This window comes from Haliotis cracherodii, unplaced genomic scaffold (assembly GCF_022045235.1).
Source record: "Haliotis cracherodii isolate W230 unplaced genomic scaffold, xgHalCrac1.p SCAF_3, whole genome shotgun sequence".
NCBI classification, from domain to species: Eukaryota; Metazoa; Mollusca; class Gastropoda; order Lepetellida; family Haliotidae; genus Haliotis; species Haliotis cracherodii.
The window spans coordinates 39,924,884-39,943,362 of record NW_027266286.1 but is presented as its reverse complement, the minus strand read 5'-3'; the positions used below and the strand labels follow the sequence as shown (position 1 = coordinate 39,943,362).

At 41.2% G+C, this 18,479-nt stretch overlaps 1 protein-coding gene across 2 annotated transcripts; it reads right to left on the bottom strand.

The window, feature by feature from the left end:
- Positions 1–807: 807 nt before the first annotated feature.
- On the bottom strand, positions 808–13,469 carry LOC139474873 (uncharacterized). 2 transcript variants are annotated; one of them, XM_071258063.1, is made up of 8 exons: positions 13,400–13,469; positions 10,371–11,295; positions 9,714–9,960; positions 6,359–7,167; positions 5,221–5,933; positions 4,537–4,651; positions 4,244–4,413; positions 808–2,741 (listed from the first exon to the last, which is right to left on the bottom strand). In XM_071258063.1, the coding sequence occupies exons 2-8, from the start codon at positions 11,287–11,289 to the stop codon at positions 1,344–1,346; spliced, it is 4,371 nt and encodes a 1,456-aa protein (XP_071114164.1). In that variant the 5' UTR covers positions 11,290–11,295; positions 13,400–13,469; the 3' UTR covers positions 808–1,343. The 2 variants fall into 2 exon arrangements, with proteins under 2 accessions (XP_071114164.1, XP_071114166.1); XM_071258065.1 differs by lacking the exon at positions 13,400–13,469 and adding an exon at positions 13,005–13,257.
- Between the last annotated feature and the right edge of the window lie 5,010 nt (positions 13,470–18,479).

The window sequence follows — 18,479 nt, the reverse complement described above, 5'->3', positions numbered from 1 at the left end:
TTAGTTAAGATTAAACTAGATTGGTGTTTGATTTATATGCTACAACAGAAACAACGCTACCAATTAGTGAATGCCCCCAAACGGTGAAGCATTTTGACTTGACCACATCAGGAACGTATGGTGAAGCATCTTGACTTAACCACATCAGGTGACAGTTGACCTCAAACATGGAAAATATGGGAAAGCCTGTGCCTCTAACTACCTTGAGTTATGATTTATTAACATCACTTCCAGTGTGGGAAAACGTGGCATTGAAGTCCTATGCTATCTTAATAATAAAGTTGTAAGTACTTCCGGTTTAAATGACCTTGAATCTCATCCATGAATGCTCAAGATGTCTACTTCCCACGGAATGACATCGAACTTCAAAAACATCCAATCGCATGCGAGAACATTACAACTTGTGTTACTATTAAGAAATTTCTATACCATACAAGAAACTATTTATAAGTCATTACATGAGATATGACATTTGAAACACTTATGACAGATGAGTTAGTTACTTGGAGTTCAATCTGATATTTCATGAAATTTGAACCGTTCCATAATTTCACATTGACCTCATATGGCGATAAGATTGAGACCCCCACCTTAGAGGTCATGTCCACTTCTATTTATAGGTCAGAAAATTCTCAGGAAACGGGCCTTACATGGAGCTGCTATATTATTCCTGAACATCGTAAGGCATGCGGTCAACACTTGCAATATGTACACAGCAAACACACTATTTCTGTAAATATGTCCTACTAGCACAATGATAACAAAGAAATCATTGTTCTGGAAATGATTGGTTTTAATATCTCTTCATTCATTTTCAAGCTGTACATGTTTGTATTGCGGACAATAACAGCATTTTTACAGGAGTGTGGTTAATCTGTAATTGGTTCATAGAACATGCAATTTCAAGGAGAGAACAACACCAAAACACCTGTACAATAAGGTATTTACATGTATTCAGTATACAAAAAAGCTGACAACTTCCCATTGACCAGAAAGTTAAATTTGTGCTGTTTTAATCAAGGCTATCACATCCTAGGACAATGACAAGACCTAGCCCCCACACTCATAGGATGCTATCCAATCAATTTTGACTAAACATGATGAAGGCTGAGCAAACTTCCAGGACATAGTTTGCCCATTCTTATGTGTGGAAATACCATACCAGGTACAAGTAGATGATTTAAAGCTTCTCTTGATTCAGTTGAAATATCTACACTGGTATTTGGACAGAATACGTTCTAATTTACTTGTCCACATCCTTGTACCCTAGTCCAAGACATCCCAAAACAGTTTTTAATCAATACTGTGAAATAAATAGTAATTAGAATTTAAACGTGTTCCTCCTATGATGTTTCTTGACAATGTGAGCTGTCTGCCTCTGCCGCCAATGCCCTGAGGGAGGTCGGTGTAGCTGTAGCACTGTCCTCTGCCGTAATCTCCACCTTGTACATCTCGCCATTTATCTCCACAAAGTCCCCACTACTCAGATGCAGCAGTTGCTCTGCTGACAGCTGGATGCTTGACTTCTCCTCAGCATCCTTACTAGTCTCCACTGTTGTCTCCATGGTGATAGGGTCAAGCCCAGGGTCATCCATGACCTGGACCTCCTCGATGACACTATCTGCCAGGTTGATTTGCCCTGCTAGGGCCTGGAGTCCCTCAATGGCCTCTGCAGCTTCATGCTGCTGGACGAGGGAGTTGAGGGAGATGTTGTGAAGCTGACCAGCATCAATGATCAGGTTGCCATCTTGGTTAGGTTCAGGGGTCACTATAGTTGCCAAATCCTCAAGGGATATAACACCTTGGACACCAGTTGGATCATCCTGCGAGTCTGTATCTGCAGTTGTTGCTGTTACAACATCACCGACAGTAAGAACATTCTGATCCACATCTTCTCTGATATTGGATGTGTCTGTGACAAAACAGCTTGTTGAGCCATCATCCTTCATGACGATCTCGATATGGTGCTTCTTACGCATGTGCTGGAAGAGGTTCCGGCGTTTAGGGTTGGTGTAGCGACACAGTACACAAGAGTACAGGTGGGATGGAGGGGTGTGGTCAGTCATATTATGTTTACGCATGTGAACCAGCAAGTTCTTCTTCGTATTTGTATGGAAGTCACACACCACACAAGAAAAGTCATCTTCACGCTCAGATGGCATAATATTTCTGTGTTGAGTGTGCAAATGCTTATACAAGTTGATCAATTTTGAAAATTTCATAGTGCAGTGATTACATGCGAATATTTTATCCTTAGTACTGTAATCAGTTCGATCTATAAGCTTGGATATATCTTTCATAGCAACCTGACTACCCTCAACAGGAGTGCTTTCATTTGGAAGAGGCTTACGACGTCTTCGTAACACGTCAATGTTATGCTGTGAGCGCATGTGGCGTAGAACGTGTTCCTTTTGTGACCCCCGATACAGACAAAGCCCACACTGATAGGGCTTCTCCTTCGTATGAATAAGTACATGTCTACGTAACCGACTTTCACAGTCGGTAACAAAACTACAATGTTCACAGAACAGTTTCAATTCGGGGCCCTTCCGGTGGAACTTCATATGCTGTTTGAGATCTCGTTTGCTGACAGTCATCAAGTTGCACTCCTCACAGGCGAAGGCATTTATTGTGCCATCTGGCGAGTCCCCTGGCAGGTGTTTCCGTTTGATGTGGACTTTCAGGTCGGGGTTTTCATTGGCACACATGTAGTCACAGAAGGGACACTTGATCTGCTTCTCCTGAAATACAAGCCAGACAGAGGTATAGCACACATGTAGCCACAGAAGGGACACTTGATCTGCTTCTCCTGAAATACAAGTCCGACAGAGGTATAGCACACATGTAGCCACAGAAGGGACACTTGATCTGCTTCTCCTGAAATACAAGTCCGACAGAGGTATAGCATGCATGTAGCCACAGAAGGAACACTTGATCTGCTTCTCCTGAAATACAAGTCCGACGGAGGTATAGCACGCATGTAGCCACAGAAGGGACACTTGATCTGCTTCTCCTGAAATACAAGTCCGACAGAGGTATAGCACACATGTAGCCACAGAAGGGACACTTGATCTGCTTCTCCTGAAATACAAGTCAGACAGAGGTATAGCATGCATGTAGCCACAGAAGGGACACTTGATCTGCTTCTCCTGAAATACAAGTCCGACAGAGGTATAGCACACATGTAGCCACAGAAGGAACACTTGATCTGCTTCTCCTGAAATACAAGTCCGACGGAGGTATAGCATGCATGTAGCCACAGAAGGGACACTTGATCTGCTTCTCCTGAAATACAAGTCCGACAGAGGTATAGCATGCATGTAGCCACAGAAGGGACACTTGATCTGCTTCTCCTGAAATACAAGTCCGACAGAGGTATAGCACACATGTAGCCACAGAAGGAACACTTGATCTGCTTCTCCTGAAATACAAGTCCGACGGAGGTATAGCATGCATGTAGCCACAGAAGGGACACTTGATCTGCTTCTCCTGAAATACAAGTTCGACGGAGGTATAGCACGCATGTAGCCACAGAAGGAACACTTGATCTGCTTCTCCTGAAATACAAGTCCGACAGAGGTATAGCACACATGTAGCCACAGAAGGGACACTTGATCTGCTTCTCCTGAAATACAAGTCAGACAGAGGTATAGCACACATGTAGCCACAGAAGGAACACTTGATCTGCTTCTCCTGAAATACAAGTCCGACAGAGGTATAGCACACATGTAGCCACATTCCAGCTAGGACATTTAGCAACAGACGTATAACTAGCACTGTGATCAACACACTAACATACTAACTGTGCTAGCTAACGGTCCCAATATAAACAAGCTGAAGGGTCCGTGTGTGATTAAGCCTTGACATTGATTTCTACAGGACGATATATTGAGAGTCAATAGTTTACTGTTTGATAAGAGTTTTTCACAACCAACAACCCAGTTCAACAGGTGAAATGGGGTTAAACATCATGTTCAAGACTACAGTGACAGGTGTGTATGCGTGTGTAAGTGCTTGTACTAGTCTAGACTAACATCCTTCATACCATGCCTACCCCACAGCATACTGCACCAGGCACTTAACAAGTACATTTTTTTAACCCTCTTTTGGTATGATGCAGATCGGTAATCAAACCACCGCCCTTCCACTCTGTTTCCATCTGAGTAAGTATTGATGGTTTGCTCCTGCTAAATCCTTATTAACGTGTTTATGAAGAGCTGCTGACATGCAAATCGCTGTGTACCTCGTGCTTATACTTGATATGTCTCTCAAGGTGTATCTTCTGTCTGAAGGTGAGGCTACACTTGAGGCAGGAGAAAGCCCTCAGGTCTTCATGTATGGCCATGTGTCTCTTCAAGTTGCTACTAGTCGCTGCCCGGTACTCACACTGGGTACAGGCGTACTCTCTCAGACCTGCAGCACAATACAAACAACTACATATCAAAGGCTTCTCAATTCAGTTATTAGTGGTAAATTTACTTATCTTTAAGAGCTCATGTGTGACCCTTTGAGTGATCTTTGAGTAAGTCGACCTACCGAGGTGTTTTTTCTTGTGTTTGTACCAGTTTGGTTTCTTGCTTGTCTTGTAATTACACAGCGTGCAGTGATACACTCCCTGGGACATGGACTCGCTTGACAGGAACATGGAGTCCTGAAACAATGCACAGTACTACATGATTGACAACAAAATATTATAAACATGATTTACATCAATTTTAGAAAAATTTTTTTAAAAAATAATAAAAAAAATAATATAATTTCTATCAATTTTAGAACACATGAAGATCCGGGGAAGAAAAGGTCTTCAGCAACCCATGCTTGCCGTAAAAGGCGACTGTGCTTGTGCTTGTGCTTATGAGGCGACTAACAGGATCGGCTGATAAGCCTCGCTGACTTGGTTGATGCATGTAATCGTATGCCAATAGCATGGATCTATGCTCATGATATCAATCACTGGATTATCTGGTCCAGACTTGATTATTTACAGACTGCAATCATATAGCTGGAATAATGCTGAGTGAGGTGTTAAACAACAAACAAACAAGCATCAATTTATAGGCCTGAAAAAGCCAGAATATTACACAAAAACAATTTTACATATCTCTATCATGTTAAAAAAAAGAAGGTAAAATTGTTTTAAAATGTTTGACATCTTTCATCAAAACACCAATAAATGTAACAATCCAATAGTTTAGTCTACGATCAATTTTGTGTACACACATCAATCCTGGTGCGACTTTTGACATATCTCTGTTGTATAGTAGCTCCCTCTGGCAGTTCCACCAGGATATACTCCTCACTCTTGGCTTTGCCCCCTGGCCCTGGGCTCTCGTACCCCACCTCGCCTTCCTGTAGCTCATGCTTGCCCAAGTTGACAGAAATAGTCCTCAAGGTGGGTGCCGGCAATGGCTTGTAAATAGTTGGTGTTATGGTCTTTGCCTGTCTGTCGATTGGTGTTTGGGTTGAAGCCGAGGAGAACTTGGAATCATCAGCCTGCGAGTCTGGTGTGTCGTCAGACTCTGAACTGGAGGCCGTATCAGCTGCCTCAACAGTCTTACTGCCTTCCAGGATCATGTCCACTCCAGTTGGTCGTGCTTCTGTGTCCTGGACAGAAGATGATTCACTTGTCAAGCACTCCAATGTTTCTGAATCGGTCAGTTTCTCGCATGGCCCTGGCTCCTTCTCATCCTTCTCCACAGCCCTGCTGCTGTTACCCTCCAACATGGAGGACAGGGTGACAATCTTCACCACAGAGGAGTTCCTCCTTGCCGGCGAGATGATATACCCGGGTTTGGCCGGTGTCAAGGGGGAACCATCCTTGAGGAACTGGTTAGGAAGTGTCTTGTTCTTGTCTGCCCTCTCGGACTTGTTGCTGGCAGTCAGTTCACTGGCTGACATCTTGTCATCACTGTTTCCCAGGTGCTGGTCCACATCTGCAGTAGACAACACGTTTCAAACCATTGCTTGTCACAGTGAACAACAGGACATATAAATCCTGCATGCATCCAATAAAAATCACCATTCCTACACACCATGAGTTAAAGAATAAATAGAAGTCAGAACTAATTAATATTGTCTTGTGGCAAGAAATATACATTTCTTAACCCTAAACTGTGAAACTTTAAAACACAAATTTGGACTGAAAAGCAATTAATCAAAGCTATTATTGAATCTTAGCCCCTGGGTCAAACATGCGACAACCAAAGAAATCCATGACAATATCTGGCGTTTGCCATAACACACTGAAACAATTTCCCCTAAGTATCCACCTAATCTCCATCTTATTGTTTGCTTATGTGATAGAACCGATACTTCTCATTCAGGAAAGTGCTAAGAAACACAAGTAACAGGGAGGTACCTGGCTGTACAGCATCAGCTGTGCTGTCGGAATCCTGTGTTGTGGTGGTGTCTAACACCCGTCTTGTGGTGATGTCTGACTCTGTTGACTGGCAAGGTGTAGTGGCAACAATGTCAACCCCGAGACAAGGTCCCCCTACATTTGTCTGACCCTGCTCCAGCGACGTGACTGGAGCCGTCGTGTCAGTACGATCTCCTCTGCTCTGGTTGTGTGACAGAGGGGGAGGCTTAGTGTTTGTAGAGATCATATCTGCCTCAATCACCTCCTCCATCACACACACATCAGAAACAGTCAGGGGAGACAATTCACCACTCTCACTCACTGAATGATTGGCCTGCTGAACTCTACTATCTACAGAGTCATGTGTAGTTGCCACTACAATATTTGGGGGTGTCTCTGAACTGTCTTGCGCATTGTCCAAGGCAACTAACACAGTTGATCCTGATTTGGTGGTCTGTTTGACTGACTTAGTTTGCACACTGTCTGAAGCCTCTAACACAGTTGATCCTGATGTGGGGGTCTGTGTGACTGACTTGGCCTGTATATTGTCTGAAGCCTCTAACACAGTTGATCCTGATGTGGGGGTCTTTATGACTGACTTGGATTGCACATTGTCTAAATCCTCTAACTCTGAACTGGTCTCTTGTGAGTTTATCTTTGGCACAACCACAGCAGTGCTTGCAGAAGCTATGGTGTCTGTCTTTGTTGATGTGTCTGGAAAAGGCACTCGCACTATGTTCTCAGCTGATACTACCACTGGGATGCCATCTCTACCTGTCACCTCTAGCCCTTCAGGGATTTCTTTGATGCTGAAATAAACAATGACGACAAAAAATAACGCAGTGGAATAATGAAATCTGTCATAACTGGACCTTGTCTAATACATCAATTAGATTAATAAAGTGTGGACAGCGTTTGAAATAACAACCTGCTCGTAGGCCTGTGGCAGGTAGATCCCGTGTTGGCCCGTAGTTGCAAATTTGTGTGGGTCCTTATGGCCTGCAGTAAATTTACATATCAATTTATTTGTCACGATAAGCTGCAGTTTGTTAAATGAGGGCCTGAAGAACTTAGTCAGGTCCTGCAGCTTCTAAACTCTGAGGGTCCTGATGGCAGCCTGGCAATTTTTTTTATTTCGAACACTGATTGTGGACCCTTTGTGTAGGACAAGAGATCCATACAATCCTCTAGCTAGTGCTCTGTAATCCATGGTAGACTAGTCAGTGTTTGCCTTGTGTTCCAAAATAACGGGATCCCCTGTGACGCGAGCGCCGTGGGCGCGAAGCTATCTAGGGAGGCTTTGGGGCATGTTTGTTAAATGTGGACCTGAAATGGTGAACTTTAGGCCATTCTGAGCATAAATAAGTGTGTGGTTAAAATCTTTAAGTCTCAGTTTTAATGTGTGTACACAAGACATCTTTGAAATCTTCATAGATTAGCCACTTGACTCTTTCAACACCAGTCAACCAGGAGCTTTATCTGCTGTGACACCAAGTTCCCAGAGACTCTTGTGTGATTGATGAAGCCAACATTTATCAAGGAAAATATCTGCTTGTAAAACATTAGTCCTGCACCATGACTGTGGAATATATATATTTTGTGAAAACAACACCAATCTAGAAACGTATACAAAAGCAAGTCAAGCCAGCTCTAGCTAGGAAATCAGCAAAGGGGAAATTATATATTTATTTTTAGAGTCGATAAGGGTATTATGTAATATAAGATTTCATAGACTAAATGTTAGTCTGGTAAAACATCTTTGCAACTACATGTTATACACCATTTGAAAGGTCTAATCCTACTGTTTATACATATTTATGTTTATCACATTATTTAAATAAAGCATTTACAACTTAAGTAAGTTGTAAATAAAAACAAATGTAAGCTAACACATTCAAACGTCCAGATTGAGGACCAAGGAAGGGTAAATTTGACGATTTTTGTCAAATATAAACAAACATAAAATCGACTTACCTATTTCTTTTTTATTTTCATTGTTTACCTGATCGGGAAAGCATTTTATAGATAATTGTAAATAGTATCTGTCATCACCAATCTCTCGATACCTGCAGCTGTCAGTAACATGAAGAAATACGTCCGTTTTCGAAGCTTCGTATTAGAAAGTTTATCTTTTCATCTACATAAACCTCGCCAAGTCTTTTCGTCGCTGTAAGTTTGTCACGTGCTTTCTTGCCGATATCTGTGTTGATTGGTCAAACTAGAGTACATGACCTAAGGCTGTCAATCAAATTACAGCAATGGCACATGTGTAATCAAAGATTTTGACGGTAGTTTTTTGTTATTCTTAACGTTTCAAGCAGGAAACTCGCGATCTATATTAAAAACATGGAACTTCATGGATGTATCGTTCTAGGTTAGGAGCTGTGACAAAGTTTTTTCAGGCATATTGGAAACATCGTATCTGAGCCGAGAAATCGAGGCGATGAAAGCCGAGATGTCATTTGATTTACATCGCGATCGCACGAAAAGATTGAAATAATAACTTAGCTGTAATTTCGACAACTTATAGATAAATTTTGGTTGATGTTATTCATTACTTTGTATACTAGATTTAAAGATTTGCTTGAAACGTCTTTGTTTTGCTCCTTGACATGTTCGATGTGGACTGTTGTCGAAGTGTGTGTCCGAGAATTTTATTTTCAATAACATCGCAGGAAATAGTGAATCATTTAATCTTTCGATAAAAAATGATAAATTGAAATGGAAGACGTATTTTAGACATTGTGAAATGTGATTGATTTAATAAATGAATGATATGACAGGTAGGTTCATAAAATTATATAGATCTACCCTTTATTTTGACGTGACTACAACATGGCTGGTCTACCGGCCTACGGTGTTGAAAGAGTACATTGGCTCTTCAAGCAAACTTTCTTGAAACCTATTTTTCTTTTGACAAAGTTTCGGGGATGCCATTTGGACTTTAGTCCTTGACATTGACAAAATACTGTTAACAAGGTCTGCGATTGGCTTACGTTTCTATTTCCGTTTTGTAAACCAATCAGCGATGCCATTACAGACACGACATGGAAGAGAAACGTCATCGGATACCTCTCCGTTTCCCGCAAAATCTGGCTTGCACCGTAACCCCACGAATATTGGATACACATTCTCACATGGGTTTTGGGAGCGAGAGAAACACGAAACAAAACAACAATAAGTTATGCGTGAAGGGAACTTTTTTCAAAATAAAAAACGCGTAAGGGGACGCGTGAAGGTTGTTTTTTTTGCGTCCTATTTTTTTTCAGTGCGTATTTTTGTATATGGGACGCCGTAAACGCAAACACTGCTAGTAGTACACATTTCATCAGTATTACCATAAAACAAGACATACCTGAACTTATCTGCCGCCTTTGTTTTGGCCTCTGTCTGCTGTTGAACCTTGGCTTGGGCCATGGCCAAAGAAGCTCCACTGGAAAATGGTGTCAACTTTGTCTTTTCCTTTGACTTTGGTTCAGACATAACTTGCTCAATGTCCATATTCAGCTTGCTGTCCTCTGACTTGCACTTCTTCCTTGTTGGCATGTCATGCTCAGCAGTTTTAGTGCTGCTACCTTGATTTTTCTGTTTATTTGTGTCAACTGAAGCGAAAAACAAAAACAGAAGTAAATATATGATAGCTTCATGATACAAACACACCATTTGGAAGAGCAGCCAATTACTGTGTGAAGAACAGAACAAAACAAATAAAAATATCTCTAAGATGTCTTAGGTAGACTTTGCTTCTCAGTTAACATGGCTTCGTGTTCATGGATCACATGTGCAGATATAAGAATGTCAAGTTAATATCAACATCTAGAACACATATGTTTTTGTAAAGTAGGTATCATGGTTTCAGATCGGTTCATTTTCTGGGACTCTGTCATGAAAATTGTCCTGAAGATATATTTCAATTTTGGTACTAACATAGAAGAATGTCGGATTACAATTTGCACAAATCATGAAAATATCCAATTAAATTTGCCTTTAGCAAAGTCACTGATATACATACCCTTTATACTAGATGAAGTCTGAGGCTTCCTTCCAGTTGAGAAGAGATGCATGTCCTTGAAGCGAGAGTTGGGCACCATTCCCCGTCCACTTCTTCTTGGTGATAACAGACCTGCAGTACTCCCCTCCCCAGATGTCCTGACATCACCCTGAATCGCCGTGGAGATCTTGCTTAGTTTAGATTCACCTTGCTTGTCACTCTTCTGCCTCTTGGATGACTTCTCTGATGCAGGATCCTCCGAATGTGACATCGTCTGAGTTGAGTGAGCCTCAGCTGGTGCGGTCAGTTTAGCCATTGCTAGCTTTCTGCCTCTCTTCCTTGCAACAGGAGACGTGGTTACTGTGGCATGGAAATTTGTACTTTTCTGTGTCCCATCTTGACCAGACTCCTCTGTCATCTCTTTTCCTGGACTCTTCTTCAAGTCTCGATCAGCATCATGCCTGCTGTCCTTCTTCACAATCTTCTCCATCTCACTCAGGTCTTTGTGCTTCTCGGTCCTCTTCTCCACCTCAATCAGGTTTTTGTGCTTTTCGGTCCTCTTCTCCACCTCAATCAGGTTTTTGTGCTTCTCTGCCCTCTTATTTCCTGCAGCATTATCTCCTTCTGGCTCTTCATCTTGGATCTTTGCAGTGATGGCAGGAGACTCTTGTCTCCTGGGACGACCTCGACTTCTCTTCACTACAAGTTCTTCAGAGGAAGCATCCTCAGGCTTTTTCTTTTCTTTGTCATGTTTGGGATCTGTGTCTGAAGCAGTAGACCTTGTTCTTTTTGTTGATAATGAGGTCCTGCATCTTGTGGATTGTGTGGTGTCCATTTTCCTCTGTTTTGCCTTTTGAACATTGTCTGACTGCTCAGTTTGAGCACGAGTTCTTTTCTTGTCATCCACAACCCGTGGCGAACTGCTCCTTGTTGAAGGCATGAGAATCTGTAATAGCAAAATGACTGGACTTTGGTTTGTAAAAAGAACACATGATCAGTGGTGCAAGTTTTGAAACTGACTGAAATGGAATACATATTAGAAATACAATGTTACCATGGTTACTAGGGGAAAAGACAATGAAAAGCACTGTTTATTTCTATCATCTATGGCTCCAGATAGATGTGATATTGTTTATTGATTTGTATATTAACTCAAGTTCATCCCACACAACTAATATCAGTAGTTTCAACTAGGATATTTGCATTTGCTTACATTACAGTATCAGAAGGAATCTTGGAACATGAAGTTCTTTTATGTGGGTCAGTTTTTTGGCGAGTTAAATGCAACGTCCATCTGAAGCTAAGAGATGAATACAAAACAAACCCACTTGACTTGCCATATCACAATAAGTTATCATTTTTTAAACAAAAAAAACACAAAAGTGAAAACCTGTAGTTCAAACAGATCAACAAGAACATTATTAAAGTGACATCCTCTGACCCCTAAAAATATTATTGTGAAAATGTTTTATGTCAACTTTACTACTTTTTCACTTTTGTTCAAACCAAAAAAACCCACCCCTAATTTTATTTGTTTAAAACTGAAACATGCTCATGGAATTACGATTGATGAGATATGAAACTTTGAACTGCTCCCATAGTCGATGTAAGCCACAAAAACATACTCTTGTACAGAATGGAAGTTTACCACTGGTCACAGCTGGTGAACAAATTGGGCATACATGAATCACACAAAATCATTCACATGCAAAGAACTGTCTTGTGGCAAACCCCCCCCCCCCCCCCCCCCCCCACACACACACACCATTTTCAGTAACCAACTGAGCATGATGTATGATGTAGTATAGTCTGCACATATACCATTTATACAGAGAAAAATAACCCAGAGCAAATTGAGTTTACACCTGCGCACACATAATCACAATTTTCTAGTTTGTCTCATATCAGTTATGTAACTGCTGGGTATAGCGACCAGTTATTGCTGAGACTAATTATCACCAACATCCTGTTGTAGCATGTATGTGACAGACGGCCACCTGTTTCAGTTTGGCTTGCAAATAGAAGGGAGAATATTTATCCGAAAATAATGAGCAAAATTGTTACCAAATACACACAAATACACCTTGCTCCAATACACCTTTCAGAAAAGCCATCCAGGGGTAGCACGTGAACACAAATAGTGATCAACATGTATATGTTGCAAAATGCAGAGTATATAGTGTTATATAGATTTTCATGTGGAAATATTTTATTCTTAAATATTGGTTTGCATCCACTGGCAAAATTCACAACTGATTCATTATAATAAATACAATATGTGAATGTGATATCAAATATTAAATAAATGTTATTCATAACTGAAGAGGTGCGCATGATCACATGATGTTCAGACGACTAGACAATATGATACACATAGCCTACACTGTTGTGATTCCCTGTTTGTACATTTTTCACATATGCTCATATAAAAATAAAAGTTAGTCATACAGTAGGTCATTTCCAAATCGCAGAAATAATGGTGATAACTGGTCGGAGGGCAGTAGATAATATCCAGCAAAAAATATATAAAATGTCTGATTGTATTGTTACATCCACATAATGAAGTTACTTCCAAACGTTGTGCAAATTGCTCCACGCACACACACATTTATGTTTATATACATGTCGTGTGATACTGAGGACTGGATCAAGCACCTGTTGTTCTCGATGCCGACTGCTGCGATGAAACTGACAGTTCTGCCATATTTACTGAATTTAGGTCATTATTAACATCAGCGACCGCCATATTTGTACTTCGTTTCATCATTCAAAGCCACGGGAAGGGACGGGGACCAATGTCAAACAATTAGCATGGTAAACAAAGAATTATATTGCCCAACAAACAGTCACAGCTACGACATTCATGAGCTGGCGAAAGACTGTGTTTCCGAATGAAGAGCTCTCAAGATCTTTCACGATGGAGGTGAAAAACTCAGTTTCGATGTAAAACGACCTCCAAGTCTGGAGATTGCTTAGAAACCTTGGGGGAGTAACTCTCAAGAATGACGGGCGTTTTAGAATGTTTCCGGGTGATGTGTATGGCTATATACCTTATAACTTCAAAAAGACCGAAGGCAGGTGTCGATCAGGATATGAATATCGTCATTTTCCCGTGGGTAGTCAGTGTCAGCATCGAACGGAAGGTGCACTTCGTCGTCGTGATGCTAATCGCGTGCGTAATGCTCCAGACATTTCATTGGCTGATTTGTTTGTGAGGTGAATTTCCGCGGCACGTTCAAAGGCTATTAATGAACGTTGTTTGTTTACTCATAGATGCGTACTCAATTATGAAATGAATTGGTTCCTGAGAGATGAATATCGATGATAAATCCCTTGGTGAAATATTAAAGCATTAGGCCGCATCTGTAGTGTATGACAAGAACCGTCAACATTTTATGTTAGTGAAACTATACGACCTAAATCTAGGTTTTCACTTTAAGATTAGCCCATCTTTATTGTGGTTATTTTAATCCAAAGTAGGCCTAAATTTGGATAATTTATGGTTATGATCAAAGAGATACAGAAGACTTATCCTGTACCTAAAACAGAAGCCATTGTCGCTCACCTGAATCTTTTCAGGCTTCATTTTAGCTTGCAAACAAAGCACAACATATTGGTGAAAATTGCACCATAATCATGAAAATACGACAGATCATTGTTTTAAAATACGGAAGGAAGAACAGGCAAAACAAGTGTTTTACCATTTTTTTGTACTATGCACAGATGAATTTATTTCACACAAACTAAAAATATTATCAAATGTTATGCAAATAAGCACATACTGTATTCGACGTAATAAGCGCCCAGAGCGCTCTCAAAATGAGAAATAGGGGGCTCTTATTAGAATATTATTTTGGTGGCCGCTGACAACCTGAAATGTTTATGTACGACAGATATATTTTTCCAGAATTAATTGCCCATAATTAAGGAAGCATATATAGCGTATTATACACGAATAAATAAGTCTTGTGTACATTGATCAATCGGAAGGGGTGCTAATTGGGATTGTTCACTGGCCAATATATTAGCAAATATCGCTGTGGCTGCTTATTAGAGCGGGGCACTTATTACGTCGAATACGGTATTTCATAATTCATGCAACATTCACACCATGCATTATTCCACACAAATATAATACATGTAGAAATCTACAATATTCTTAAAATGTTTATCAAATAGACTCTCATATATTCTTCCGCTTCCCCACATTTCTCACATGTAAGCATGCACTAAAATACTGTGAAATACAGATGGAGATGAACCGGTGTCAACTCACTGGTTTGTTTGAAAAAAGCATGCTTACAGGACATATTGTTTTGAATGGACCAATTAATGTTACATGTCAAGGCACATCCAGGAATGTGAAGAAGGGTTGGGGTGTACACTACCCAAGTCACAAACACACAGGATACGTTGATAATTAAGCTGTCTGAAATAGGTTCAGAGGGTGTTATACAAGGTAGGTGTAAGCAATATAGTTTACAGCTGCCTGGAGGATAAAAGTAAAACTGAAGGCTCCTGACACAACCTCTGAAGTCAACAATCAACATCCTGATGAAGGCACTGGTTGATGTTCCCTCAACTGTATGTGCAAGTATCTGAGAGTCAATACAATGATAGTGGAAGCTTCTGAGACTAGTGTCCAACCATCAAGTACCAACACTAAATGGTGTCCTAAGTATAAACTTGTTTGTTTTTCATTCATTAATAGTAAGTTAATTTGGAAGTTGAAACATTAATATTTTCTACCAACTACATTGAACTTTGGGCCAAAAATGTGAAATTGAAAACTATCTCATAAATTCAAAAGGCCTAAAGAAAAGTATGTGAAATTACACAATCTCTTATTTAATTAAAACAAGATAGTAGATATTGTGCCATTTTGGGGGAGGTGATGGTGCATTTCTTTCGTGGTGCCATTGTAGCTTAACCATGATACAAGACTGATAATTATTAAGTGTCAAGCGTCATATTAAGAGGACCTATAGATATAAATATTGCTTGCTCTCTTTCACATGGATACACTTTGGCCGATGTTGTTGGAAGGATTCTATCCCAGTTTTGTAGAAGTACTTTTTGTGGCTGTCCAAAATGTCTCTCCACAGCTACTATGACATCATTGTTCAAGTTGAAGTGGGTTCCAGCTGAAACTTTCGTCATGTTTGGGAACAGATGGAAGTCTGATAGGGTCAGATCAAGAGAATAAGATGGGTCCTGAATGAGTTCAAAGCCACACTCATGGATTGTAGCACACATTTTCTCAGGTCACACATCTTGTAGTCCTAAGTTCATTCAGTAATTGACTCAAAAGTACATCATAATATGCTACAATTATTGTCTGAACTTATTGAAAATTGCCCACCATGATGGCCATCCATGGATATGGAGGCCATAACCGTTATAGGTGATGGGACAGTCCTTGCCTTCTTTGGTAATGGTGATGTCATGCTTCCACTGTGTTGGTTGGACTCAGCCTGGAAGTGGTAAACACAGGTTTCATCCATAGTCACAAATTGTTGCAAGAACCTTTCTGGATCAGCTTCATACACAGCTAGATTATCATGATAAAATGTTGTTCCTGGTGCTATTGTGACAGATGTCAGAAGTTTGGAACCCAACAAGCAGATACTTTCTTCATTGTTAAAGTTTCTGTGATAATGGAATGTACTTTCTCCTGGGAAATGCTGACTGAATTAGCAATATGACGTTGCCATATCTTGAATTCTCTGGATCCTTTCTGGTGTTGCTTATGTGACAGGCCTTCTAGGATGGTGGCTGTCTTTAAGACTCTTGCTGTCGTACTAAACTCTGCTGCCCACCTCTCTAGGGTGGCACTGAGGGGGGCATCCTTCCATTGTGTTGTACTTATTTCTTCATGGATGGCTTTTTTTGTTAAGCCCTTTTTCTGTAAGTAATTGATGAATGCAAGTTCCTAAAGATTATCCATTTTCTGAAGGTAATAAAAACCCTTCTTAGACTTGTCACAGCTAAACAATTTGCTCAATTATCTCCAGTTGTTGTGGCTATACATCTATGACATCATGTGATGTCCACACCAACAGATTTGACTGTTACCCAATACCTTCTATGTGAGGCTAAGAACTTATCAACAACCCATCAAAGTTCCAGCATCTTCACAGATTTGGCTTCATCAGTTGATTTCAATTTTTTACTGTTTACAGTGACAAAAACTCACCTGAAATGAAGTTGTAAGAAGTTGAGGTTAAAATCAATGAAGCATCTAAAAGGTGTCTGCCCCAAATGCTGGAAGAAAAGAGTAACACATGACGTAAATATGTGAGTGTGGTTACCTTCTGCACACACCACCATGGTATAAAGGACCTACCAACAGTGTGTCGGATTAGGGCACACACCACCATGGTATACAGGACCTACCAACGGTGTGTCAGATTAGGGCACACACCAGCATGGTATAAAGGACCTACCAACAGTGTGTCGGATTAGGGCACACACCACCATGGTATACAGGACCTAACAACAGTGTGTCAGATTAGGGCACACACCACCATGGTATAAAGGACCTACCAACAGTGTGTCGGATTAGGGCACACACCACCATGGTATACAGGACCTACCAACAGTGTGTCAGATTAGGGCACACACCACCATGGTATTCAGGACCTACCAACGGTGTGTCAGATTAGGGCACACACCACCATGGTATACAGGACCTACCAACGGTGTGTCAGATTAGGGCACACACCACCATGGTATACAGGACCTACCAACGGTGTGTCAGATTAGGGCACACACCACCATGGTATACAGGACCTTCCAACAGTGTCAGATTAGGGCACACACCATCATGGTATACAGGACCTACCAACGGTGTGTCAGATTAGGGCACACACCACCATGGTATACAGGACCTTCCAACAGTGTGTCAGATTAGGGCACACACCACCATGGTATACAGGACCTACCAACGGTGTGTCAGATTAGGGCACACACCACCATGGTATACAGGACCTACCAACGGTGTGTCAGATTAGGGCACACACCACCATGGTATACAGGACCTTCCAACAGTGTCAGATTAGGGCACACACCATCATGGTATACAGGACCTACCAACGGTGTGTCAGATTAGGGCACACACCACCATGGTATACAGGACCTTCCATCAGTGTGTCAGATTAGGGCACACACCACCATGGTATACAGGACCTACCAACAGTGTGTCAGATTAGGGCACACACCACCATGGTATACAGGACCTTCCAACAGTGTGTCAGATTAGGGCACACACCACCATGGTATACAGGACCTAACAACAGTGTGTCAGATTAGGGCACACACCACCATGGTATACAGGACCTAACAACAGTGTGTCAGATTAGGGCACACACCACCATGGTATACAGGACCTAACAACAGTGTGTCAGATTAGGGCACACACCACCATGGTATACAGGACCTAACAACAGTGTGTCAGATTAGGGCACACACCACCATGGTATACAGGACCTAACAACAGCGTGTCAGATTAGGGCACACACCAGCATGGTATACAGGACCTACCAACAGTGTGTCAGATTAGGGCACACACCACCATGGTATACAGGACCTACCAACAGTGTGTCAGATTAGGGCACACACCACCATGGTATACAGGACCTAACAACAGTGTGTCAGATTAGGGCACACACCACCATGGTATACAGGACCTAACAACAGTGTGTCAGATTAGGGCACACACCACCATGGTATACAGGACCTAACAACAGTGTGTCAGATTAGGGCACACACCACCATGGTATACAGGACCTACCAACAGTGTGTCAGATTAGGGCACACACCACCATGGTATACACACCTAGCATCACTGTGGCCCCCTCATGCACACTTTCCATGCCGTTGAAATACACCTGTGAACAAATGGTTTCCCCATTCTCTTTCTAGAACAAATAGGCTATAGGAATTGTGATGTGGGGATGTATGGGTGGACATGTAGCATGTGTGAGACAGGATAAGTATATAAAAATACAATTTATAGTAAATTTACAAATACATAAACCTATCCTATCTCACACTATGCATTCAACAACTGTGGTATATGCACAAAGATATGCTTAACAGTGATACAGAACAATATTAAGTAACACTGTG